At 45.5% G+C, this 25,614-nt stretch overlaps 1 protein-coding gene across 4 annotated transcripts in view; it reads right to left on the bottom strand.

The window, feature by feature from the left end:
- SHISA6 (shisa family member 6) overlaps positions 1-25,614 on the bottom strand; it is a 305,553-nt gene that overhangs the window by 269,018 nt on the left and 10,921 nt on the right. For all 4 annotated transcript variants that reach the window (XM_074319591.2, XM_074319590.2, XM_074319589.2 and 1 more), the window contains exon 3: positions 12,316-12,476. In XM_074319591.2, the coding sequence (XP_074175692.1) occupies positions 12,316-12,476 (161 nt within the window). The remainder of the gene's footprint in view (positions 1-12,315; positions 12,477-25,614) is intronic.

Consider the following 25,614-nt stretch of genomic DNA (forward strand, 5'->3'; position numbering starts at 1 on the left):
GCAAGCTGAAAATGCCATGACCCCCCCCCCCCCCCGCCTTGCTTGAACGCATCTGGCTCAGTTCATGGCAACGCAGTCTATCCTGGAGCTGAGGGTTCACATCAGGAGAACATCTGCCCTTAGGCTGAGCAGACATTGGTCTCCTCTGGCGTCCTCCCTGCAGTCCCAAGTCCACACACCGGGCAACCAGGAGCAGACATAGAGCCACAGCCACAGCACAGACTTCACATAGCTGCAGGGGCTCCAGTGCCCTGTCTGCAGCACCGGTCAGTTTGTCGTCAGGGCTGGGGCTCCATGGTCAGACTTCCTGCATTCAGAGCCCAGACCAGCCCCCTCCTGGTTGTGTATTTTGGACAGGATTCTGAAGACCCCCGAGCCTCAAGTTCCTCATCTGCAAAGTGGGCACGATAATAAGGACTGCCTCATAGGGTTGCTACCAAATTTAAATAAGTCAGTGCATGGAAAGTGCTTTAACAAGTACCGTCAGTTAGTATCATTTAAAGAACCAGGTTCTCAGGCTTCGCAGAAGTCGTGTCACCCTCCGTGGTGCAGGTTCAGCACACCAGCCAAGAGGAAAGCAGGCATGTCACCTCCTCGGATCCAGACCCACGCTTCTTTCCAGTCTGAAAACAGCTGTGTCAAGAGGTACCGACTGATCTCCTTGGTTTGTTCTCACAAAACAGAGTCATACACCCCTATGATTCTCTCACATGGCCTGCTGCTCCCCACATGGGACTTATTGGGTCTTCTGACCCAAACACAGGATTTTTTAACGCACCATTCACTGTATGGCTCATGTGTGCCAGGCCCTAAGCCAGGCACCGGGGATCAAGGGGTGAGCTGGGCTGATGCCAGATGTGCCTTGGGGAAACCAGATAGCAAAGAGGCTATTAACTTATTTACTCCTCACTACAATACATTGGGAGAGAGTCCAACTTACAGACCAGGAAACTGAGGCACAGAGAGGTTAAGTAATTTGGTCAAGGCCCCTGGGTTAGTTAGGAAGACGTGAGCTGGGCTCCAAGCTGGGGCTGATAATCTTCACCCACTCCACTGACTCCACACTGACAGGCAGCCCAGCTGCCATCGGCTCCCAGGGGAAAGGCTCACCCAGCCAGGGAATGGGGAGAAGTGAGCACTAAGCCGAGGAGAGATAACGAGGAATAGAAGAGACTGATAGAGAGTGGACAAGAAAAGAATATTCCAGACAGCCAAAAGCAGAGCATGCATGGGAAGCCTGAGGAGCCAGAGAGAATGTGCCCCCAAGAATTGAGTGGGCTCAGGTGGCCAGAGCTTTGGCGTTAATGGAGGAAGGGATGGGAGTGCCCTTCCGGCCACAGACCAAGTGGGAGCCTGCGCCTCGAACTTGCAAAGCTGTGTGAAGGAGAGGATGGAAGCCAGTAGGCTGTGGGCTGAAGAGTGGGAGGGAGGGAAGGAAGTCAGGCAGCAGGTGTAGACAACTGTTTTGCAAAGTTCAGCTGTCAGGGAGAGAAGAAGGGGGGTGGGAGGGTGTGAAACGGAGGGAGGGCTGTCCCTCTGCATTGAGGTGGGGGAGCGGAGCACACTTACATGCTAAAGGAACGGAGCACGCAGAGAAGGAAGGGAGGGGGTACAGATCAAGGGGCGAGGTGTCTGAGGACGGGAAATAAATGGGATCTGAGATACAAGAGGAGAGATGAGCTTTCAACAGCACAAAGGGGCTTGTTCAATGTACCCTTTGGGTGTCTACACCCATGGAGACATTGTGAACCCTGAGTCTGTCATGATCCACGGGGTGCTGGCCAGCCCTCCTAGTGATCTGTCACTTGTAAATGTAATATGCACGCTTTCCATACCATCACCCGGGTGATAGACAAAGCCACCGAGAAGGTCAAGGCTGAAGACCCTGGTCTCCACTGTGATGTAGTTAATCCATCAACCCTCATTAGGGCCCATTCCACTGGCTGTAAAATCAGGATCCGGCCACACTCTGGCCAGAATCACAGGAAATGGGTCCTGACACTTAAGGAGCACATCCTGGGTTTCTGGATTGGCCATTGGCTCCCCCGCAGCATCCTGGCGACGGATGTGTCCCTATTCACGCGTCACATGGAAGTAAATGTCACCTGGAAGGTGCCTGTGACTTTCAGAGAGAGGTTAAAATAGGAATTGACAAACCAGAGACCATGGCCAAATTCTTCCCTACCGACTATTCTTGTAAATAACGTTTTATGGGAATACAGCTGTGCCCAATCATTTACGTATTACTGTGGCTGCTTTCGCACTTTCGTGGCACAAATGAGTAGCTGCAATGCAGACCTTATGGCCACAGAGCCTGAAACACGTACAATCTGGCCCTTTCCATAAAAAGTGGAAGAGCCCCGGACTAAGAGGGCTGTCGCCTTATCCAAGCTGAGCTGGGATTGGACCTTGGTTTGTCTGATTCTGACACCCACAGGCAATGGCTGTACCACTTTGCCCTTTGTGGGTGTATCTCCTTGTGGAGGAGGAAGTCAGAGAAAGTGCTCTCATTAACCCAAGTTGTTATTAGAAATGTTCACTGGTTACTCTGCTTCTCAACAGAGCCTATTTCCACCACTTGGCAACCAGGGTAATCTTATTAAAACAGAAATCAGCTCATCGTAGTTCAATAAAATCCAGACTTCGTGCTGTGGTCTCCAAGACCCTGCACGGCTGGCCCATGTCTCTCCCTCTGTTCTCATCATGCACTGCCCACTCCTTCATTCACCACTTGGCACCGTGTCTCCTTGCTATTCCTTGAACATGCCAGGTTCGCTCTCCTGCCTCAGGGTCTTTGCGCTTGCTGTTCCTTCTGCCTAGAACGTTCTTCCTCCAGATGTCCTCATGGTGACCTCCTCCCCATCAGTCAGGTGCCACTTGTTAGGACCACACTGTCAAAAAAGGACTCCCTCCCTCCAGTGTTCGCCTAACACATCACCTGCCTGCTTGTGTCCTGAGCACCTAGCATTCTCTGAAGGTATTTCCTTGTTTACTTGATGTTTCCTCCAACACAGTGGAAGCTCCATGAAGGAAGAGGGTGTGTTTTTGTTCAGGACTGAAACTTAAACTCAGGTAGACACTTAATATTACTAACAATTAACTCAGTTCTGTTTAATGTAAATCTGACGCGAATCACAGATGTGGGTCACATGTATAATTGTACATTTTTTAGTAGTCACGTTAAAAAATAAAAACAGGTGAAATTAATTTTAGTAATGAACTCTACTTAACCCAATATATCCAAAATATTATCATTTCAACATATATGATTTCAACATATAAACAAGTTATGGAGATATTTTTACATTCTTTTTTTTATACCAACTCTGAAACCTTACAAGGCTCTGAAAGCATTCAACAGCCACATGTGACATAGGGACCAACATATGAGGTGGTACGTACTTAAAACAGTGTTTCCCTGCACTGATCACTTTACATTAAAACTCATTTAATCACCACAATAGTCCTAGAAGGGAGATACTATCATTGGTCCCATTTCACAGATGGGGAAATCTAGGTAGAGTCTGGCTTAACACCAGACAGTCTGGCTCCATATTCCATGCCTTTAACCACCACCTAAATTGCCTTTCATTCTTGGTTGAAGGCGTGGATGAATCAAATGATGGAATTTCATAGAAAGGTTCCAGTATCACACAGAACCAAGTAAAAACAAGAATATAAATGGGGAAGGGCTCAGAAATAGACCATGTAATGTTCTCATTGTCCAGAAATCACTCAATTGCAGTGTCCCCAAACCCAAAAAGAAAGGAAAATATGAGAACAACCAAAATGAACATAAAAGAATGGATAAAATGCAGGTCCTTTCATCGAGAAAGGTGGTCAGGGCCTGTGGACTCTTACTTATCACACAAACTTAAGAAGCTTGGTTGTCTGCTTGCTCAGTCTAGAGTGAAGCCTTAGCGTCTAAGAAAGGGGAGTGGCTATGCTGAGGAGGATGCTGAACCCAATGCAGGAAACAGTAACAGCAAACCATAGACGCTGACCCTGGAACCCATAGACCTCTGCATTGTGAAGGGGCCTCACACCCACACACACTGAACCTCTGAGAGTATCCCTCTCACAGAATGTTCCTTCCAGACTTGATTCACCCCCCTTGTGATTTCCACAGGCTGCCCACACCTTTTTTCACACCCCACTACCCCTCCTTTTCAGCCCGTTGAACTCTTGGGCATCTTTCACGGCCCCCTCAAGCATCCTGGCCTCCACGGAATCTCAGGTTTCCCATTCCTTCCCTTGCACCTGCACCCTGCATTGCCCTTGTGGGGCTGTCTACGTGCTTGTCAAACTTCATCAGGGGGTGGGGGCTGATAGAGCTCCATTCATGGACCCCGCAGTACCCAACACGGCATCGGGCACGTGATAAGCTCATTGTAAACTATTTGGGAAGACAGAGTGATATGTAGTGTATTTAGCATAATGCCCCTATCTTTTAGAAACAGTGAGACACAAAAATCAGTTTTAGATGCTTCGAAGGGCAAATGCTGCCATGTCTAAAGCTGGGGTCAAGTGTAACGGCCCGCTCTTTGCGAAGCTGAGATGAATGATACCTTGCTGTCTATGTGTAATATGAAGTGAAATATAAAAAACAGTAACAGAAGAGCAGCTCAATAGCACAGTCCCTGAAGCCCAGGCTTGGATTAGAAATCCTCTTTCTACCGGTGACTATGGGTATGACCTTGGGGCAAGGTCTCCAATCTCCTTGTCCTCAATTTTCTCATCTGTAAAATAGGATAACTGTGATACTACCTCACAGACTTGTGCTGAGTAAAGGATATAACATGGGTAAAGCACGTATAGTGGTACCTGGTACTTCATATTAACTACCATGTTTCCCCGAAAATAAGACCTAGCCGGACAATCAGCTCTAATGAGTCTTTTGGAGCAAAAAATTAATATAAGACCCTGTCTTATAGTAAAATAAGACCGGGTCTTTATAATGTAATATAATATAATATAATATAATATAATATAATATAATATAATATAATATAATATAATATAATACCGGGTCTTATATTAATTTTTGCTCCAAAAGACACATTAGAGCTGATTGTTCGGTTACGTCTTATTTTCGGGGAAGCACGGTATATTATAAGCACCAATTAATGTTATTCCTGTTGTCAAGGATTAGTGATACCTTTTGTTTTCCACCAGCCTTGACTCAGTGAACTTTCTGGGTTTTTTCTACCCTCTAAGAAGGCAATAGTCAAACAGTTGCTGCCTCATGTGGCTGCTGTGGTCAGCCTTTAGTTCACCCTAAGTCATCCCCAGGCAGAGACCTGCAGGACAATGGCTGCAAGAACAAGGGCACAGTGTTGAGGAAGTGGGGGTGACCCAACATCTGGGCAAAGAGTTAGGAGACCCCACTTGGGAAAGGCCAATGCCAGCCTGCTAGGAGACTGTCCAAACAACAGGTATAGGTTTAGAAAGAAATTACTGCCAATAGAAAACTCAGAAGTGACAGGGAATGGCCAAGAAAGTGGTACCAAGAACGAAAAGACAGGACCACTGCAGGCTAACTTAGTGAATGTTTTAACAGAAAAGCTGAGGACCCCCCAAGGTAAGAGATGGATCAGTAGGATCAGGGAAACTATGAAAAGGAACATAGGCAGAGGGAAGCAGTGCCCATGCTGATGATGAAAACGCAGATGGCTACTGAGCATGAACTCTGAGCCATGCCAGTGCCACGCCTTTAAAATACATGGATTATTTCACTCAACTCTTTCAGTGGCCATTTGAGGAGGGTGCTAGTTATTCCCATTTTACAGACATGGAATCGAAGTGATGTAGGGGATCCAGGATTCACACCCAGGTCTATCTAGCGGCACAGACCACATTTTCAACTCCAGCATTGAGGCTGGATGCTGAGGCCTGGCCCTACCACCTTTTACCGAGGTGCCCCTGAGTGCCTCACTTTCCTCACAGGCCAAGTACAGGTTGGGTCAGCCAATCTCACCATCCCCTTAGTCTTGTGAGGTGATCAATCTCAGGCCCTTCTAGAATAAGACAATCTGTTCCTCTGAGGATGATTGAGAAAAGAAAAGTCCCTTTTCCCATGAGAGGCTGAGGTTGACCAGAAGTTTCCCAGAGTTCAGGTGTATGGCCCAAGTCACCTGGCTTCACCTGCAGTCCTAAACCTGTGCCTGGGAAGAGGGGATCTGAGCTGCCTGGGCTTCTCAGACCTCTGTAAAGGAGTCTTTCTTGAAAGAGTAAGCAGAATAGGCAGGGCCGCTCTGAGCCCAGCCAGGGAAGTGAAGTCCCCACTTCTGGCCATGCTGAACCATGGAGACAGGAGGAAAGGCCCTGGAGTTTGGTGAGAAGCCCGGGCACCGGAAACCAGGGCCTCAGCTCAGCTCACCAACAGATGACCAGCCCACTGGGCTGTCAAAGTGACTGACTCCACACTAATGTTATAAAGAGGACTGCAGAAGGGGCGTCAGCTTTGATGGGAGCTCTTCCACATGCAGCTATGACCAATACCTACATGCTGGTTCCTACATCCATCCTTGTAAAGGACAGCGTCCTCATTCATTCATTCCCTGAACATAGTCAGTGGGCAACGATGATGATCTTCCCGGCAATGTTCTTGGGTCTAGGATATCACTGAGAATAAAAAGACAAATCCCTTGCCTACATGGAGCTTACATTCTGCTAGGGACAAAGACAATAAACCGACAAACTAGCCAATATACCATGTTAGATGGTGTGAGTACTCTGAAGAAAATAAAGCAGGGGACGGATGGCATTACATGAGTTGGTTAAGAAAGGTGGTGCTGTGTGAGCATCAAATTTCACAGCACATACCTCTGGTTCTGGAAAGTTTCTGGCCACCAAACTGAGGGGGAAAATACCCTGAGGCAAGAACACGCATGGCATGAGAAGGAACAGGGTGTTGGGGTTCCAGTGACAGAAGCAGAAGGCAATAGTCTGGGGTTAGGGGAGCACGGAGGGGCCAGCCATGCAGGGCTGTGACAAAGTACCCCTGTCTTAGGAGTCCAGCCTTCATTCTTGGTCTCCACAAATCTTAGCGTCACATCCCTTGGCTCCCTCAGTCTGCCATTAAAGCGTACGGCTTTGACAAGAGGCAGAATGACTGATTGCTCATTTATACAACTCACAGTGGTGTGTAGCTGGGGCATAAATATTTATTTCCTCCAGCTGATGCCACTCTTGATAATGGGAAGTTGGAGAGCAAAACTTTGGAAGCCCAACAAATGATGTCATTGCTACTGCAAGGGACGGTTACCCCACTCTTCCCCACCTGTGAGTCAGTGAGTCGGGCCAGGTAAACACGCGAGGTCTCCACTCTTCCCTTCCATGAACACCAAGCAAACCTACAGCAAGCCTTTGAGATCCTGGGCTCAGGGGACTTGCAACTACAGATGTGGCACATTCCCTGATGCCTGGCTCCACTTGACACTCTAATCAATTCTGGAATTTCTACTCATACCTGCTGCTGACAGGTGTCCCCACTCATAGCTGCAGACTGACGCCCTCCCTGAGATAAGCGTGAGTCCTCCATTCTTTTCTGCCTAACTGCCCTGGAGAGAACTTCACACCGCAGCCGACTCACCTGGACCAGCCGGGCTCCATCTTTTGGATCTTGATGTGAACCCAAGTTCCACCGTCCTCAAGATGCTTTCCTTACTTGACAGGGTCCCTCTCAGCTCTGGTTCTCAGAGTTTGCTGAACCATGGAACCAGGAGGGAAGGTCTTGAAAAACACCAATGCCCAGGGTCTACGCCAGAACAATTAAATCAGAATCTCTGGGGTGAGGGCCAGGCGTTGGTATTTTCAGAAGTGCCTGTATGATTCCAGTGCATGGCCAGGGCTGGGGGTCACTATGCTAAGAGGATGTTCTTCAATGTTAAGGTGCACACAAATTGTCTAAAGATCCTGTTAAAACGCAGATTCTGATTCAGTAGGTCTGGGGAAGAGCCCAAGACGCTGCATCTCTAACAAGCTCCAATGGGATGCAGCCCCTGCCGGCCCAGGGGCCACACGTTGAGCAGCGAGGGTCTAGAGGCAGCCAGATTTGAGGGGTGGGGAATGGAAGTGGGCTGCGCTAATTTTCTACATCCAAGGTAACTGTCCATTATGAAGCTCCCTTGAAAGTTGGAAAGCTACTTCTGGAAGAGTTAGGATAAAAGACTCTTATAGAAGGAAAGAGGAATTTTCTGCAGTGTGGGAATAGGAACTCCTATACCTAAGAAATGTTACAAGATCCACTCTCCATCACAAATAAAATGTCTAACAGAGTGTCCAGCACATAGTAGGTGCTCCATAAATTGTACTTGTACTACTTACGGTATCATTGTTTTTATTATTATTAAGGAAGGACTCTCACTTCCACTTCCTAAACTAAATGAGGCTGTGCTTTCGACGTCCAAGACTCTCGCAGGGCTCTACAAGCTCTACAAAGCCCTACGAAGCACTTCCATTTCCAGAGGAGGTGCCTCAAGCAGGGGCCAAACACAGGAAACCTGGGCCCAGGGGCTTTCATTTCAGACACAACTCCATGGTCCCTACCTGGTCAAAGGACACCAATGCCTTTGTTTCTCTCATATTTGATTCCTTTGTGTGAGTGGTGAATACGAGGTCTGACAACTAAGTTCGCAAACTTGTTGTACCAATGTTACTAACATTTCTTAATATCAGAGGGATTATTCATTATGAATTTGTACCAACTGGACAAACATTTAACCAAGTTTACTATTTGGAAGTGCTGAAAAGGCTGCATGAAAGTTACGCGAAAATGAACTGAACTTTTCGCCAACCTTTCATGGCTCTTGCATCATGACAATGCACCAGCTCACACGGCACTGTCTATGAGGGAGTTTTTAGCCAGTAAACAAATAACTGTATTGGAACACCCTCCCTACTCACCTGATCTGGCCCCCAATGACTTCTTCCTTTAACCAAAGATAAAGGAACTATTGAAAGGAAAACATTTTGATGACATTCAGGACATCAAGGGTAATGTGATGACAGCTCTGATGGTCATTCCAGAAAAAGAGTTCTGAAATTGCTTTGAAGGGTGGACTAGGCACTGGTGTCGGTGCATAGCTTTCCAAGGGGAGTACCTCAAAGGTGACCATAGTGATATTGAGCAATGAGGTATGTAGCACGTTTTCTAGGATGAGTTCACGAACTTAACTGTCCGACCTCATATATTTCCATAACCCAGTCATGGCTAACCTTGAGGGCTTGCTACATGCGAGGATTTGCTTTAAGGCTCTAAGTGGTTTAACTCATTACATCCTTAAAACAACTCTAGGCAGTAGGTGCTATTAACTTCAAGGGCAGACAAGGAAACTCAGAAAGGCAAAGAAATTTGCCCGAGGTCACACATGTAGCAACGGTTAGGGCCAGAAAACAAACTGAGGAGATATGTTTCAGAGCCCACGCTTTTCCAGTGCTTCTCAAACTTTGTTTACTAAGTGATTTCTTTAGGACGCAGTTTTCTCATTCAGCAGGTGAGACAGAGCCTGAGGTGCTGCCTTTCTCACAAACTCCCAGATGACGTGGATGAGGTAGGTTCATGGACAACATTTTGAGAAGCAAAACGCATCTGTCTCCTGGTGTTTCCGGGTACCTTTCTTAAGATCCCCCTAAAAGACTCCTGCCACCACACTCCTTCAATCAGTGGTTTCTTGATGTGATGAATGGCGAAATCACAGTCAGTCACCACTTTGGACTCTTAGGCAAAGTTCTGTTTAAATTCTGCTCAAATTGCAGTATTTTGTGGCAAAGGATGTCAGCTATTTGGAAAAGCAGTTGCGTCCATCATACGCCATAGCTGTTGAGGGTTGTTAGGAAATTGCTCTTAAATTTAAGTGCTTTCCGGCCCAGGCAAACAACTGCCACCTCTAAAAGCAAAGTAAAGAGCTCCAATCTGAGAAATACAGGGAGGGATTTCTCCAAACATAGGAGAGAATCATATAACTATAAGCTTCCTTTCTTTCTCGGATCACTAGAGGAGAGGATGTATATAGAAACCAGAAGAAATGACAAATCTTCCTGCCCAGTGAAAGGCATTAAGGGCAAATCAGGACTGTCTACTTAATCAGTCTGGACTCAGTGGCTGGAAACTAGCTGGCCTGTGAATGAGACAGAGAAAACCAGAGCAGAGAGGAGTGAAGGTAAACTCCCAGGGGTGCTTTGGATACCAGAGTGACTGGGCGTTCTGGAATTGCAGACAAGGTTCTGGAGGAGCCTCACTTCCAACCATGAATCTTTGGGGAGACAAAAACGCCCTACTCAAAGTTGGTCTAAATACCACGGTGAGAGTCAACAGTGAGCAATGATCATAAGGATTAGTTCAAATGGCGCCTTTACGCCATTTCCATAGTCCAGTGACTCTCAAACTTTGCTCCATATTGGAATCACCTGGGAAGCTTTAAACATACCCCACCATGCTCAGGCCCCACCCCAACATCAATGAAATCACAATCTCTGGGTTTGGGGCCCAGGTACCCTTAATTTTTAAAGCTTCCCAGGTGATTCCAATGTGCAGCCCAATTGCGAGCCACTGGCACAGTCTTTCAGTGTCCTCACTCATACAATGAAAGACTCCATCTGGACCAGTGGTTCTTCACCCTGTCCACACATTAAAATCACCTTGGGGAGATTTTTAAAACATACTGATGCATCCCTAGAAGTTCTGGTGAATTTGTGGGGCCCAGGCACCAGCGTTTTTAACAGCTCACCATGTGATTCTAATGTACAGCTGGGCAGGTAAGTATGGGAGTAGATGTTTTTTGCCAAGATGCCTTCTATTGCTTACATTTTAAGCATTTATGACAGTAAGGCTAAAAATGCATCTTAAACTTTTTGCAAAGGTGAATCTCTCATCTTTACTCTTAAATCAGCGACCTCTAACTTTGGAACAGTCTATGAGTCTTCTTAAATCCTATGCAAAATGTTGGATGAATACGTATATTCATATATATGTATTATTTTCTAAGGAGAATGTCCCTAACTTTTATCAAAGTCTCAAAAAATTTAACTCTATTATGTTAAAGGCAAGTTTATGATTTCTGATTTAATAAGCTTAAGAAAATTCAAGAATGAATGGAAAATAAATTTGATCTCAGTGCACATCCTCTATAATTTTGAATTTACAACACACCTACTGCCACCTAGTGGTTGCATATCCTTATTGCAGGTTTAGTTCAGACCACCTAGCCCATCTTCTGAAAGGGTGATGGGTGTGAAGATTTCAGATCCAAATATCAAAACAGAAGCTGTGTCAGAGGCTGGGATGAGTATTACGCGGTCTTATAATGCTCACAATGAGCGATGACTTCTACAGTTGTACTTGTAAGGAGACTGTCCTCTCAGATACTTTGGATTCATATCCCCCACTAAGATATTAGGGTTTTCTAGTCCTGCTTGTTGTTGCCTTTATGCATCAGTTCAAATCCTGGCTTTCTTTCTTAGATCCCTGTGTCCTTGGGTCCTTAGAACCCTCTGAACCTTTCTGTTCCTCATATGAAACAACCAAAATACAAGTGCTTTTAAGACTGCTATGAAGAATAAGAAAATATTAATACATGTAAAATGCTTGGCCTTCACACTTGGCACAGAACAAGAGCCCAATAAAGATGAGGTTATGTTACTGTCATTACTGATGTCTTATTATCATTAACATGTTAGTGACATTGTCAGAGTCACTCATTTCCTTGAGCTTCATTATCGTTCCAGACAACAGAGAAAATAAGCCATGCTCTGTTTCCTTCCTAGGGTTCTAGCAATGACCAAGTAAAATAGTAGAAGGCATATTGCTATTATATAGCAACTCGTCATCTATCCAGGGACTCTCCAGAGCACAGGCAAGGATCACCCTACAATACAGACATAATCTCTACCCTCAGAAAGTGCCTTTTAAGATTCCAATAGTTGAGTGGTCTCTGCAATGGACTGCAGCAATTTCTTGCCACATATTTAGCATCCTAGGCAGCCTAAACCTTCCCCCCACAGGGCAAGTAGGTGACGGAACTTCACCACGGTTGCCACAAGCTCCCTTTCAAGTAAGAGGATTACACCAGCCACTCAGTAAATCACAGATGCCCTAAATCAACATCTGTCTTCCAGCCCAGACACAGTGGCTGCAGTATCTCCCATGCCAACCCCTCCCCCGGGGGACAGTCCCCAGACTCTTTCACAAGCCCGCCTGCCCATTAGAGAGTCTCTCACAGCACAGGCTCCATGACCTGCCTCATCGGAGCAGCAACATCACCGAAACCTCTCACCAGCCTCAGCAAAGATTCAAGGCAATCAGCTCGCACTTACCTGGAGTCGGCTTGGCCGTACGCACAGGGGTGTAGTGGTTTTTGGAGGACGATCTGACCGGCGTGTTCTCTTTGGGGGAGGTATCGATAGCCGAGATCGTTTCTCTTTCACAGTGTGCTATGGGGATTGGTCCCTGTTGCCTCAAGATGTCAGCCAGAGCCCTAAACGAGGAGGAGATGACACAGATTTCACTGAGCAGGTGTGTGTGGGTCACAAAGCCCCTTGGATGTGCGGAGCTAGGGGAGGAGATGGAGACACAGCCTTCAGCTCTCAGTAGTCACAGTGTCACCTGGGGCTGGTGTCAGTGGACAAGCAAGATAGAAGTTGCCATGCCTGGGGAAACAGGGACTTAAAGGCAGTGATTATGGTTTCTTTCTTTAATTCATTTCACATTAAGGAGTTCTGAGCCCCTTTAAAAGATTGGCTTCCCCCAATAACCCCCTCCCCCCATTCCAGGCAGATACCTGCAGCAGCTGGGCAGCTGAATGCTACTGCAGTGAACGGCTGACACTGTCGGCCTCCAATTCAGCAGCAGGCTACTAATATCAGGGGGACCAACTTCCCCATCGGAAAACACACACAGCATGTACTCTATGCTGGTGACCCAAATAAGTACAGCACACGGCTCCTGCCGTCAAGGAAAGGCATGATTTAGCTGCAAAGACAGGATGTACAGATAAAAAGATAAAGAACAGAACACATGGATGGTACAGACAGGGAACACAACTGAAGCTTAGAGGAGAGAGCAATTACCAACAGAGAGGAAAACATACAGGAAGAAGGAGAAATGCTCAGAGAGGCTGCTGTCCCTGGAGAGGCCCACCCCTCGGCAAGGACCCAGTGACCCCAAGGGAACAGCTTTTATTCACTCAACACCTAGTCTCAATAACCAAAGCTGCACTTATTAAAGACTCAGCATGCATCAATCCTCGCAAAGACAGAGATAAACAAGACACAACATCTGCTATTGAAGGGCTCACAATTTAGTGGAAATCACTCCCCAACCTGGTTTCAAACAGGACTCCCTCTGTGGCTGTGACACATGAGATAAGCAGTGTTGATGGAAAACAGAGACATGGAGGAATACTCTGAAAAGGCAAAGATGAGTGTGGACAAGCCACAAGAAACCACCATCTGGATACTGTCAATTTAGGGCCAGGTTCCCCAGGTCTGAGTGAACCCCTGTTTTGCAAAAGCCGGGCAAGGACTCTTTCATCTACTCAGGGTGTCCCTGAGGTGTGGGGGGGTAAGGTATCACACCTCCAGGTCTCTCCCAGCCAGCCCGGCCCACCCCAGGGTTCATTCACACTAGAATTCCAACTCCTGCACTCTGCCCCCATGGAAATTGACAACGCTGGCAGTTTAAAAAAAACGTGTCTGAGAGTGAATTGTTTCCTTCCATTATGCTGCCTCTGACATGCTGATCCTTCCTGGGAGAAGAGCATCAAGCTGGCAATCTTATCATTCAGTGACATTTATACAGCAATTTCAGCTTTTCTAAATGCTTTCCCCTCACTAGCTTTCTTTTCTCTCAGGCGGTAAAGGGAGGAGCAGACACATGCCACCACCCCCATTCACTTCAGTGGACCAAGTCGTGAGGGAGAACATAGAAGCTCGCTAGTTTGGTAAAGGAAGTTCAGGCTGACCTGTGACCTGGGTCAGAGACCTGAGGTTCAGGGCCTGGGAATAAGAAAAAAGGATTGCCCTGAAGGTCAAGAGATTTGGGTTCTAATCCCAGCTCTGTCACTGATGAGCTGTGAAACTTTGGACAGATATGCTCATCTCTAAAATTAAACTTTAATCTCTGCCCTCCCCGCCCCCCCCCCGTTAGCAAAGCAAGGGTTTATACTAACACGACCCCCTAAGATCCCTTCTAACTTCAAAATGTGATAAGTATTTTATTTTTTTAACCACACATGCATGCAAGTTGCCTAATTCCTCCATCCCACTGTTTATCAAAGACACTTTCCTACCATGTTTACAGGGTAAGAAAATAGTGAGCTACAAGTTAAAATGGAAATATAAACCAATGGAATAGAACTGAGAGCCCAGAAATAAATAGATCTATGGTCTATTGACTTTCAAGGATGCCAAGAGCATTCAATGGGGAAGGAACAGTGTCTTCAACAAATGATGCTGGAACAACTGGATATCTACGTGCAAAAGAATGAAGTTGGACCCTTAATTCATACCATATAAAAATTAACTCAAAATGATCATAGACCTAAAGATTAGACCTAAAATTATAAACTCTTAGAAAATATAAAAGTAAATCTTTGTGCCATGGATTTAGCAATAGATTCTTAGATACGACACCAAAAATATAAGCAACAAAAGAAAGAAATAAACTGGACGTCATCAAAACTAAGAACTTTTCTGTATCAGAGGATACCATCAAGAAAATGAAAGAAAGAAACCACCCATAGAATGGGGAAAGGCATTTGCATATTTTTAAGTATTATCATAGTTCTGATAAGAGACTTATATCCAGACTATATAAAGATCTCTTACAATTCAACAATAAAAACAAGCAACCCAATTTAAAAATGGACAAAGGATATAAATAGACATTTTTCCAAAGAAGCTATGCATGAAAAGTAGCTCAATACCATTAGTCATCAGAAAAATGCAAATGAAAACCACAATGACATACCCCTTCACACTCACTAGGACGGCTATAACCAAAAAAGACACATAATACCAAATGTTGGCAAGGATGTAACAAAATCAGAGCCTTCATACACTGCTGGTGGGAATGTAAAACGGTGCAGGCCCTTTGGGAAACAGTATGGCAGTTCCTCAAAATGTTAAACACAGAGTTACCATATGGCCCAGCAATTCTACTCCTAGGTATATACCCAAGAGAAATGAAAACGTGTCCACACAAAAGTTGTCTGTGAAAGTTTATAGCAGCATGATTAATAATAGCCAAAAGATGGAAACAATCCATGTCCATCAACTGATGAATAGATAAACAAAATGTGGTGTAGTCACACAATGGATTATTATTATTCAGTCTTAAAAATGCAACAAAGAGCTGATACATAGTACAACATGAATGAACCTTGAAAACATCATGCTAAGTGAAGAAGCCAGTTACAAAAGACCCCATGTTGCATGACTGATTCTATCTATACAAAGTGTCCAGATTAGGCAGATCTAGAGATAGAAAGTAGATTTGTGGTTACAAAGGGCTGGGGAAGGAGAAAATGGGGAGTTATTACTAATATGCATTGGTTTCTTTTGGGGAAGGTGAAAATGTTCTAAAATTAGATAGCAATGATAGTTGGACAACTCTGTAAATGTACAAAAATCACTGGTGTACACTTGAAGATTTAAGGATAAATTTTATGCTGTAAGTAAATTACATCTCAATAAAGCTGCTATTACAAAAGAAAAGGTTTATATTATTGTCCTTTCTTTTTCTTGCCTCCCAAGTTCTTACAAAGATGCCGACCTGTCTGGTGCCCATGAAGGAGTATGGATTCTTGTGGTTAAGTCCACTGCTTTCAGTAGGCGAAGTCTGAATCTACATCAGTCATTTCCCATAGTGATTTTGTCCCCCAGGGGACATTTGGCAATATCTGAAGGCATTGTTGGCACTCACAACTGGAGAGAGAGGGAAGTGCCACTGGCATCTGGTGGGTGGAGGCCAGGGGTACTGCTAAACTCCTATAATTCAAAGAACAGCCCCCACAACAAAGGATTATATGGGCCCAAATGCCAATAGTGGCATGGTTGAGAAACCCTGATTGATCTACAGCACCAGATGAAGTGGGTCTTTGATTATGGCTCAATGCAATCTATTCCACAGGTATCTACTGGGAACCCATACCAAGATTGGACACTTGGGTTAGGTTCTGAGACACATGAACCTCCCGAAGGAGGGAACCTTACCTGTTTGGGCCATCAGCGTATCCTCAAGGTCTTGGCACACTGCCCAGCTTTGTTACATAAACAGAGAAAGGAAAGAAGGTCCCTGTCCCAGCCTTCACAAGCTTTCAGCCCAGCATCACTCTTGTCCACAATCACAGTGTAAATGGCAATTTCAGATTCACTCGGGGGCTCATTGGCCAAGGAGGATGCAGCAGAGATTTTCAAACTGAGTTCACCTCTCCCAGGATGGGGAGACTTTTGGTGCCATCTCCTGAGAAGCCCTGCAGGATTCAGGCTCTGATGACTGAGGGGGAAAGACCATCAGGCTGGATGGATAACTGGCATGCTTGGATGTGGGTTGCTGCTGGAGAATTAATTTTAACTGGGTTGTAGCAAGGCTGTCTCCACCTGAAGGTAATAATTGGCACTGTGTCCTCTTCTCCAGGATACAATGCCCAGTTGGCTGGGCTGAGCAGGGCAGCACAACCCAAGAGGAGGGACGTGCTAAGGAAGGTATACCTGGAGTGATAGGCTACCTGGGTACAGTAGGGACCCTGCCCTGTGCGGTCCCAATGAGAAGCATGGTAGCCAGGGTGGTGGTCACCCTTCCCCTGTGGGGTTCCCTGATTCGTGACCACCACTGTCCAAGATCCATCCTTCTCCAGTGCCTTCTGGCAACTAGGAAGGTGGCCCTAATTCCCAGACACCATGTCCTTAGGAGTGAACCCCTCTGCCAGCTACTTCCCCCTTTCCCCAACTCCCCCTCCCCCTCCCTCAGCTCCTCAGCTCAGTGACCTCCCTCCTTGCTCCCATTCCTCTCCACCTTCCATCCCCTTCTCTCCAGGGTGCTTGATAAATATTCTTCTAATTCTGAAATGTACGATCCCAGTCTCACCTAATTAATTTGGATACGCCGGAGGAAATGGGTTAAGGCCTGAGCTACTTTCTAACCGCAGGAAAGAAAATTGGCCACTGAGGAACGGGGAAGTGAATTCTGTAAAACAGCAGGTGGCAGCTTCCAGTTCGGAGAGAGGGACACAGACTTCCAAGGAGAAGGGTAGACAGACAGACAATGGCAAACAGAGAGACACAAGGACAGAGGTAGAGATAGAGCGGGAAAGGAAACAGGTGGAGAGAGAAGGACAGAAACGGAGCCAAACAGATGGAAAGACAGTGAGTGAGTCAGAGACTCAGAGGCAGAGAGAGGCAGAGGGAGAAATTCAAAGATGAGGGAGAGAAAGAAAGAGACAGACGAGGAAATAGACAGCGAAGGGGGACAGAGGCAAGTAGGTAAAAGGAGACGGAGAGAAAATGAGAAACAGTCAGAGAAATTCAGAGAAAGAAAGTGACCCAGAAGGCAAGAGACATTCAGAGAGAAAGAGAATCAGAGGGAGAGAGATGGAGGTGGGCAAGTGAGGAGGACAGGTTCCCGGCCACGTGATGCCGCACCGGCCCTTCCATGCTACACGTGTCTATTTTAAGAACTTGAAAAATTGTGCTCATTGTCACTCATTCCACTCTCCCCCTCCCCCCAGTGCCACTTCTGCTGTCATATCTGCATATATCAAACAAAAGAATGCTTTTTGCCTGAATTATCTGGATAACCGCCCTCCTTCGCGCTCCCTTCGGCATGTGAATTTCTTGGCTTTTGTACAAGGTGGCAGGCAGGGGAGAGTAAATTAACTGGGCAGCACATCTAAGCAGGGAGAATAGTCATTCCGTCACTCAGGCCAGGAAACTTGAGAGTTTTTCTTCAGTATTCGTTTGGATACTAACCATCTGCCTAACTGAGATACCATCTTACATTTGGATAGCACTTAAACAGTTTCTAAATGTGCTCACGTGCCTTATCCAGTGTGATGTCCGCCCTAACCCTGTGACCTTCGTAGCTACTATTACCCCATCTTTTAACAAGAAACTGAGGCTCAGACTAATCCTAGGACTAGAACAAGAAGGACTGAATTCGAACCCAGAGCTTGTGACTTGAGTCTGAGGGTCTGGCTCTTACACATGAGTACGTCTCATTTTCCTTTGAATCTGCAGCCTGAACACGTCTTCCTGCGCTCTCCATCTGGGGCTGCTAATTTAGCAAATGCCACTTAATATTGGGCATGGAGAAACAATTAGTAAATGAGTGATTCAGGTCAACACCAATTATTTATTTGCTTAAAACCTTGGTTAATATTGTCAGTGGTCCCAAGGAAATGAAAGTATGTTTGAATTTCCCTAAGTGTTATCTCAACACCAGGGACCAAGCCCAGTCAACATTTTGATGTGCGGCCACCTGCATTCAAGACATGAAATCTTTCTTAAAATAGCAAAAGATTTCCCTAAACAATAAAAAAAACAGAACACCTTGTTCATAATTTTGCTTCATAGACTTGCCTGCTTAGGAAATTAAAGGCTATCACTTATTAAGCAATTACTATGTGTCAGAAACTGGGCTAAATTCTTATGTGTATATTACATAATCCTCAAAACAACCTCATATAACAGGTGCTATCAGTTGCCACATTTTACAGATGAGAAAACTGAGATTTTGAGAGATTAGATATTTTGCCCAAAGTTACACAACTAGTAAGTGGTAAATATAGATTTCAAACATGTAGTAAACTACAGAAGTTGACTTTATATCACTGGATTATCCATTCAGCCATTTGTCCATACATACATACATACACACATCTGACACACCATCCATCCATCCATCCATCCATCCATCCATCCATCCATCCATCCATCCATTGATCAATCCATATATACATCTAACACTCCACGCATTCATCTGTACATACATACATACGTAATACACACATCTAACACTCCATCCATCCACCCATCCATCACTCCATCCATTCAACTGTCCATCCATTCACCTGTACAACATACACACATACATACATACATACATACATACATACATACAACATTCCATTCACCCATCCATCTGTCCATCCATACATACATACATCTAACACTCCATCCATTCATATGTCCATCCATCCACCCACCCACCCACCCCTCCACCATTCCAACTCTCCATCACTTAATCATATTTGTTTTTCACATACTATGTCCCAGCAATGGTCTCTGAACACAATATTTTAGAGTGATCAATCTTTAGTATAAAAATATACCCAGGCAGAACTCAGGTGCCCCTCAACTGCCCAGTTCTATCCACCTTAGAGTGTAATCAACAGCTCTGAAAGTTTTTACATTGCTTTACCATGAGACCTTCTGGCCAAATGCAATTCTGAGTAGAACACCAATATAATTCGCTAGACCCTTGCTCTGCATGAGACCCAACCGAGGAGCCAGAGTCCTGCTATACCAAGCTCCTGCCCTCTTTCCAGGAGTCTCTAGGCTTCATGGAGTTTCCAAGCTTGAAAACAAACATGGCAAACGAGTGCCAAATAAAAAAGAAAACTTGGAATTTTTTGTCACAATCTTCACTCACTGAACAGATGGTAAAACTTAGATACCCCCACCTCCAAATTAAGTGGCAAACCTGGGAGCCCTAGTTCATCTGCTAAGTCTTTTTCACCTCAACTAATGTTTTTCACGTGGGTCCCATGAATGTCACCGCTCACTAAAGAGGGACAAATGGAAACCAGCCTCCTGTCTCTGTAGTGTCTCTGGATTTTGCAGTCATTTAAATGCCATGGAAGGGAGAAAATAAGTTCAGCTAGTGTTCAATCAGTTTTCTTGTGCAGAGAGCAAGGCAAGCTGGTTAGTTTAGACCCTTCATCACGCCCGTTCTCTTTTTCAGGAGGAGCAGGAAGAAATTTTTGCTGTTGGATAGGTATGATAGAAAGCCAAATAAATGAATAATCCATTAATAAGCTATTCTCGTTAATGCTCTTATTCCTAAGGACTGAAAGTACTCTTGGTTTTGAAGAATTTTGTAAAAGCATACCTGCCTACTTAAGTAGAGTACACTGAATATAATTTTTTTTAAATGCAAGGTTCTTCTATGAGAGGGCCACCAGTCTAATTTTTAGTTCTCTTCACAGTGAAAACTAAGTAAAATGCAGGTAGTCTAGGAAATGGAGCTATTCATATAAAAACTGCAGGACAAACCATGGAAGGTTTTTCCTTTTCCTAAGTAAATCTCTGATAGCCACTTCTTTTGGATTTCTCCTAAAAGTAGAGTGTAGACATTCTACTCCAGTTAAATACACTATTCTGGTTATTTCAGTCCCAGTTAACTGAGCTTTAACTTGACAGGGACAGCCTGGGAACAGCTAGCGTCCTTTTTCAGCTCATCCTCATCCTCCTCTTCTGGGCAGTCAGGGTCCTTTTATTCTCTGAAATATACACTCCAGACAAGGGAAGTGAATATATTTTTAATAAACATAGACCAAGGCGAATGGCTTAATTTAGTTCTCCTTATTCCTGGTTCTCTTGCAGTCCACTTGAAAAACACAGCTGCCGGCTTTGTGTGTGTACAAGACGGCTCTCCTCATCCAGAGAGGCTCCGAATGGATGTGGAGATCTCCTTTGTTGTGGTAACAATGTTTATGCATCTGCACTGAGCCGTTCTGCAGGTCTGAGCTGTCCCCGGCACAACTAGAATTCATCACAGCCAATAAACATCGCCGAACTCGGCGAGGGAAGGTCCCGCCTGCCTGCTTTGTTTTTCCTGCAAGCAGGCCAAGGTGCTCCATCCCGATAGGTACCTGTGCTGGGGCTGCCACTCCAGGACCAGCCATGGGCTCGGCAGAGAGTCAATGTGCATCCCATGGGGCCCCACTCATCCCAGAGCAGCATCTCCACACACTCCATTCCTTGCCTCATGAATCATTCGAAAATTGACCCAGGCCTGGGAAATTTAGTAGCATCGACACCGAGCCCAGACTTTTCGGAAATTATTAGGATTGTTTGTCTGAGGATGAATCAAAGATTTGGATATGTCAAGGGCAAGCTACCACTTGGAACTGGAAAAACAAAAATGCCTTCGAGATTTGTTCGATCACAGGTAAGAGATGCATGAATAAATGCAGCAGCTGCGGCTGTTATTGTGACCGTTGGTGTCATCTTCTTGATTGGCTATGGGCACAGACCTAAATCCACAGGTGAGACAACATGAAGGTGGTGTAGCCTGGTGGTTAGACCTAGGGATGCTGGAGCCAGAGGGCCTGGGTCGGAATGCCTGCCACTTAGTGTACAGTATTGGTGATCACCAGCTAGTTACTTAAGTGTCCTGTGGCTCTGTTTCCTCATTGAAAAGATAAGGCCAAAAAGAATGTCTACCTCTTAGGGTTATTATGGAGATTAAACGACTTAATATCTGTAGAGCACTTAGAACAGAACCTGGCACCTAGTATGCACTATATAAACATTTAACTAATAAATGCATCCAAGCATGACCTCCCAGTGTCCACAGAGGCTCAGCCTATGGGACCACACCAAAAGTATAGGTGGAAGAGGGGATTCTTGGAGGAATGACTCAATAACGCCAGATGGCAAAACTCTCGGCAGAGAGAGTGAACCACATGGCATGGCTGTGTCCCTGGGTCATCCTGGAGGGGACCACCCACATCCCATACTTTCTACTCAGGCCTCAGGACAGGAATGCATCTGGTCATACACCAGTTTTTCGCTGAACCCTGAACTTGGCCTTTGTGAGCCAACTGCAAAGAGAGTGTTCCTTTCTGCACGGCCATCACAAATTGCACTTCCAATACGGGCGAGGATGCTTCGAGATAAAGTCCCAGTGAAAAGCAAAGGGATTTACAGCAGGAGCAAACCAAACCAGGATTCTATTGGGACATACAAGGGGAAATGGATTAAACTGGTCACGGCTACATTTTCTGCCAAAAATTCAGTTATTTTTTTTTTCTTCATTCTTCCTACCTCCATTTTGCTTTCTTTTCTTTCTTCCCTTTCTTTTCCATCCTACCTTCCTTCCTTCTTTAAAAAAAACAAAACTGAAAACACTATTGTCATTACCAAGCTCAAGTATCTTCATATCAGTGAGACCACTGCAAGGGTGGGGGTACATAAAAAAAGAGCACCCCAAATCCTCTCTACTTTAATTAACTCACTCATTCATTCAATCATGTTTACGGAGAATCTACGTTGTGCCAGGCAGGCACTTCTCTAGTCACTACAATACAGAGAGGAACCAAACAGGCAAATACCCGTGTCCTCGCGACATCATGGTGGAGGAGATGGATTGGTGCTGACGGCTGGACACCAACCAATTTCCCCAAAGAATTTTTATGTTTAAATTGTTTATCTTTAAGTGTTTAAATTGTATTTGAATGACTGAGACCCACATGTTGCTCTTGACGTCACTTGTGGTTTCACTATAGAATTATAATCCCTTTTCTATACAGACAATATTTGCACAGGCACAGAGATTTAAAACCATGTCTCACGAGAAACAGACTTATAACTAGGGATATTTATCCAGAGAAAGGAAGATTGAAGGGGGCCTTGGCTGCAATTCAAAGAGACGTCTTGTTGTCCTACAGAAAAATGGATACATTCCTCTGGGTTGCTCCATTTCTCGGACAGACCTCATGCCAGAGAAATCAACGTCTCCCCCACCCCCCGCCCATGAGAACTAACTAGAATTGTATCTTAAGAATAGAATGGACCATCTCGAGGTGTAGGGGAGCCCCAGCTCTAAATGCAATGGCAATCTGGCACCTAAAGGGAGAGGCACTAAAATACTTCATAAGTACCTTTCTTTTCTTTTTTTTTTTAATTAAAGTTTATTGAGGTGACAGTTGTTAGTAAAGTTCCATAGGTTTCAGGTGTACTTTTCAATCAAAAAGTCTAAATCTAGGATGCTAAAAGCAAGCATTCACACGAGGCCATTCACAGATAGCAGTGGTATGAAGTGTGCAAGGAAAATGCATTTTTCTCCCATACTCTAGAGCTGTTGCATTTGAAAGTACAGATGTAGGCTCTGTTTTCCTGAACCTCCTGGGTGTGCTGAGATGGAGCGAGAGAACACACCTCCACAACTTGATAGCCCTCGTCCCACAACCAGGCTAACAGACCAGAGCAAGGCAACGGGACTTGCCCAAGGTCATGGGGGCAGAAAATGACAGAAGATGGAATTAGCCTGCCTCCTATATCAGCTCCCAGAAAATGCTCTAAGGTAAAGAAAGATGGATGACAACCTTTAAAAGTGAAAAAGGGGGCTTTGCTAGGTGTCCCTCAACAGCCACCTAAGCAGGCGAAGTGAGAGGTCAAAGTTCTTTCTATGAAGGGCCCAGGAACTGTAAGTACATCCTGTAGCTGCAATCCTGTCTCCTTAATTCAAACAGGAGTGCTGGGGACAGTAATGTAGAAGCAGGTTTCTCAGGCAGCATGGTCAATTGAGAAAGAACAGAGGGAGCAAACACAGAGTCCACTGGCCTCTGATTCCCAGAGACAGGGCAAGTCGTGCTAAGTCTGCCCCCAGGTCCCTAACCTCTAGCGCCCAGCTGGTCACCCTATGGCAGAAGAGAATGAGGCCAGCCCTCATTCTGGGGCTGTGGCATAATCTGTAACAGAATTCTCAAGGCCAAAAGAGTGAGTTTCTGGATTCTAAAAAGTCAGAGAGATAGAAAAGAAAGGAAACAAGAAGAGGGAAAATTAGCAGAAACCCCCAGAAGAATTAAAAAGGGAATTCAAAGCAGCCTACAGTTACCAATTCAGCAGAAATGGGGGCAGGCTAATCCCAATGAATGAAACAGACATGGAAATTACAAAACACTTTAAAGGAAATGCATTTTCACTGCTTCCCAAGCCATTGCAGGATTACAAACTAGGCAAACAAACAAACAGCAAACAAAATAAACAAAAATATCCCTGATCTTTGGAGAGCTACTTTATTGACTAGATAAGAATGATTTGTAATTAGCATGCCAAATGTCTACAAAAGAGCCTGCTTGAAAACAGTCTGTCCTTCTGCATGATTTATGTACCCTGCACAATCTTTGCAGTCGTGTGTGAGCTATTAATCTGTTCATCACAGCTTTTTTATCAGATAGGGAAAAGAAAAACAACTTCTCCCAGGTCCAATGTACAGAAATTTTGAATCTGCAGAGTCTGAACTGATGCAGTTACAGCAGGACAAGTTCAAGAAGGAGAACTGGAGGGAGAGAGGAAAGGAACACAGTTCAACAGAAATGAAGAGAGTTCGAAAGGAGGACAGATGGAGAAAGAAGCAATAGTGGACAAAGACACTGAAAGGAACAAGAAGGAACATTTTAAAGATGTGAGTTGAGAGAGAGAGAGAGAGAGAGAGAGAGAGAGAGAGAGAGCAAGTGACAGATCCTCTACTAAAAAACCCGATTCTCTTCACAAATATTTGAGGGCTGGGGAGGAGGTGCTGGCAGTGGGGTAAGAAGCTGGCTGCTGAGGATCTGAGAACTGGAAAGCTGTGATTTCCCAGAGTATAAAGAGCCCTCCGAACCCATTGGATAGCATTCCTGGGAAAGCTCAGGCAAATTTCTTAGGATGCAGTGAAAAGTCAGAGAGGGCCAGTCCAATGGTGAGGCTGGAATCCAGATTCTTCCGCAGGGCTGGAGCGTTTGTTCTGGGCCTCCAGCCCGTCATTTCAGGGAGGTGGGTTAACATGACCCCGCTGCCCTCGGCACAGCTGCTCTGTCATCAGCGTTCCCTACTGATGGGATGAGGCTGATCCTAGGACCACGGAAGAAAAGCTCTCCTGGCAATAACACTTTTGCTATTATGGGGTTCAGCCGCCTCCCTGCTCGAGCCCTAGGGGTAACAGCAAGAGTCTGCATTCCCAGGACCTCAGAAGGCTCTGGAACACTCTCAGATGCCACTTAAAATGAACACACTCCTCCTGCCCCCACAATCCCTCTCAGGGTTCAGATCCCTCCTCACTGGGGCAGCAAGACTGAAGAGGGAAGAAGTGACTGTCTCAGTGGAAATCATACGTCCCAGAAGAGGACATTTGGCTAAGGGAACCACGAATATGTCCAAAGGACAGATGTCCTAAGTAATGAGACTTTAATGCCGGAGCTAATGGGAACAGTACATGGGACCAAATGCCAAAAAAGCAAGGACTAATGAGAGTGTTTGCGAAGCCTGCAGAAAGTGACTCTTCTCCCGAATGCAGGGCACAGGGCCAAGGTTGTAGCCACCCAGAGCCTGGTGGGAACTCAGCCTCCATGGGGCCTGAGATGGGGACGGTGGCTTTCTGCAAGGAGGATCAAGGAGTCTCCTGCCCTTTCACCAGGAGCGGGACTGAGTCAGGGTAGGGACTGAGAAATGCCACGTTCCTGGGGTGGACCAGGGAAATCGTTCCCACATCCAGCTCAATCAGATGAGTGCCCTGGTCAAGGACCCCTGCCCTGGCACTGAAAATGAGGGAGGGTGAGCCCCCCTACTGACCGTCACCATGGTCATAACCTAGACCACTGACCATAATAACAGGAGCTTGAGAGTAAAGCC

The sequence above is a fragment of the Rhinolophus sinicus genome, chromosome 12 (genome assembly GCF_057876585.1).
Source record: "Rhinolophus sinicus isolate RSI-liver-muscle chromosome 12, RSI-T2T, whole genome shotgun sequence".
Lineage (NCBI taxonomy): Eukaryota > Metazoa > Chordata > Mammalia > Chiroptera > Rhinolophidae > Rhinolophus > Rhinolophus sinicus.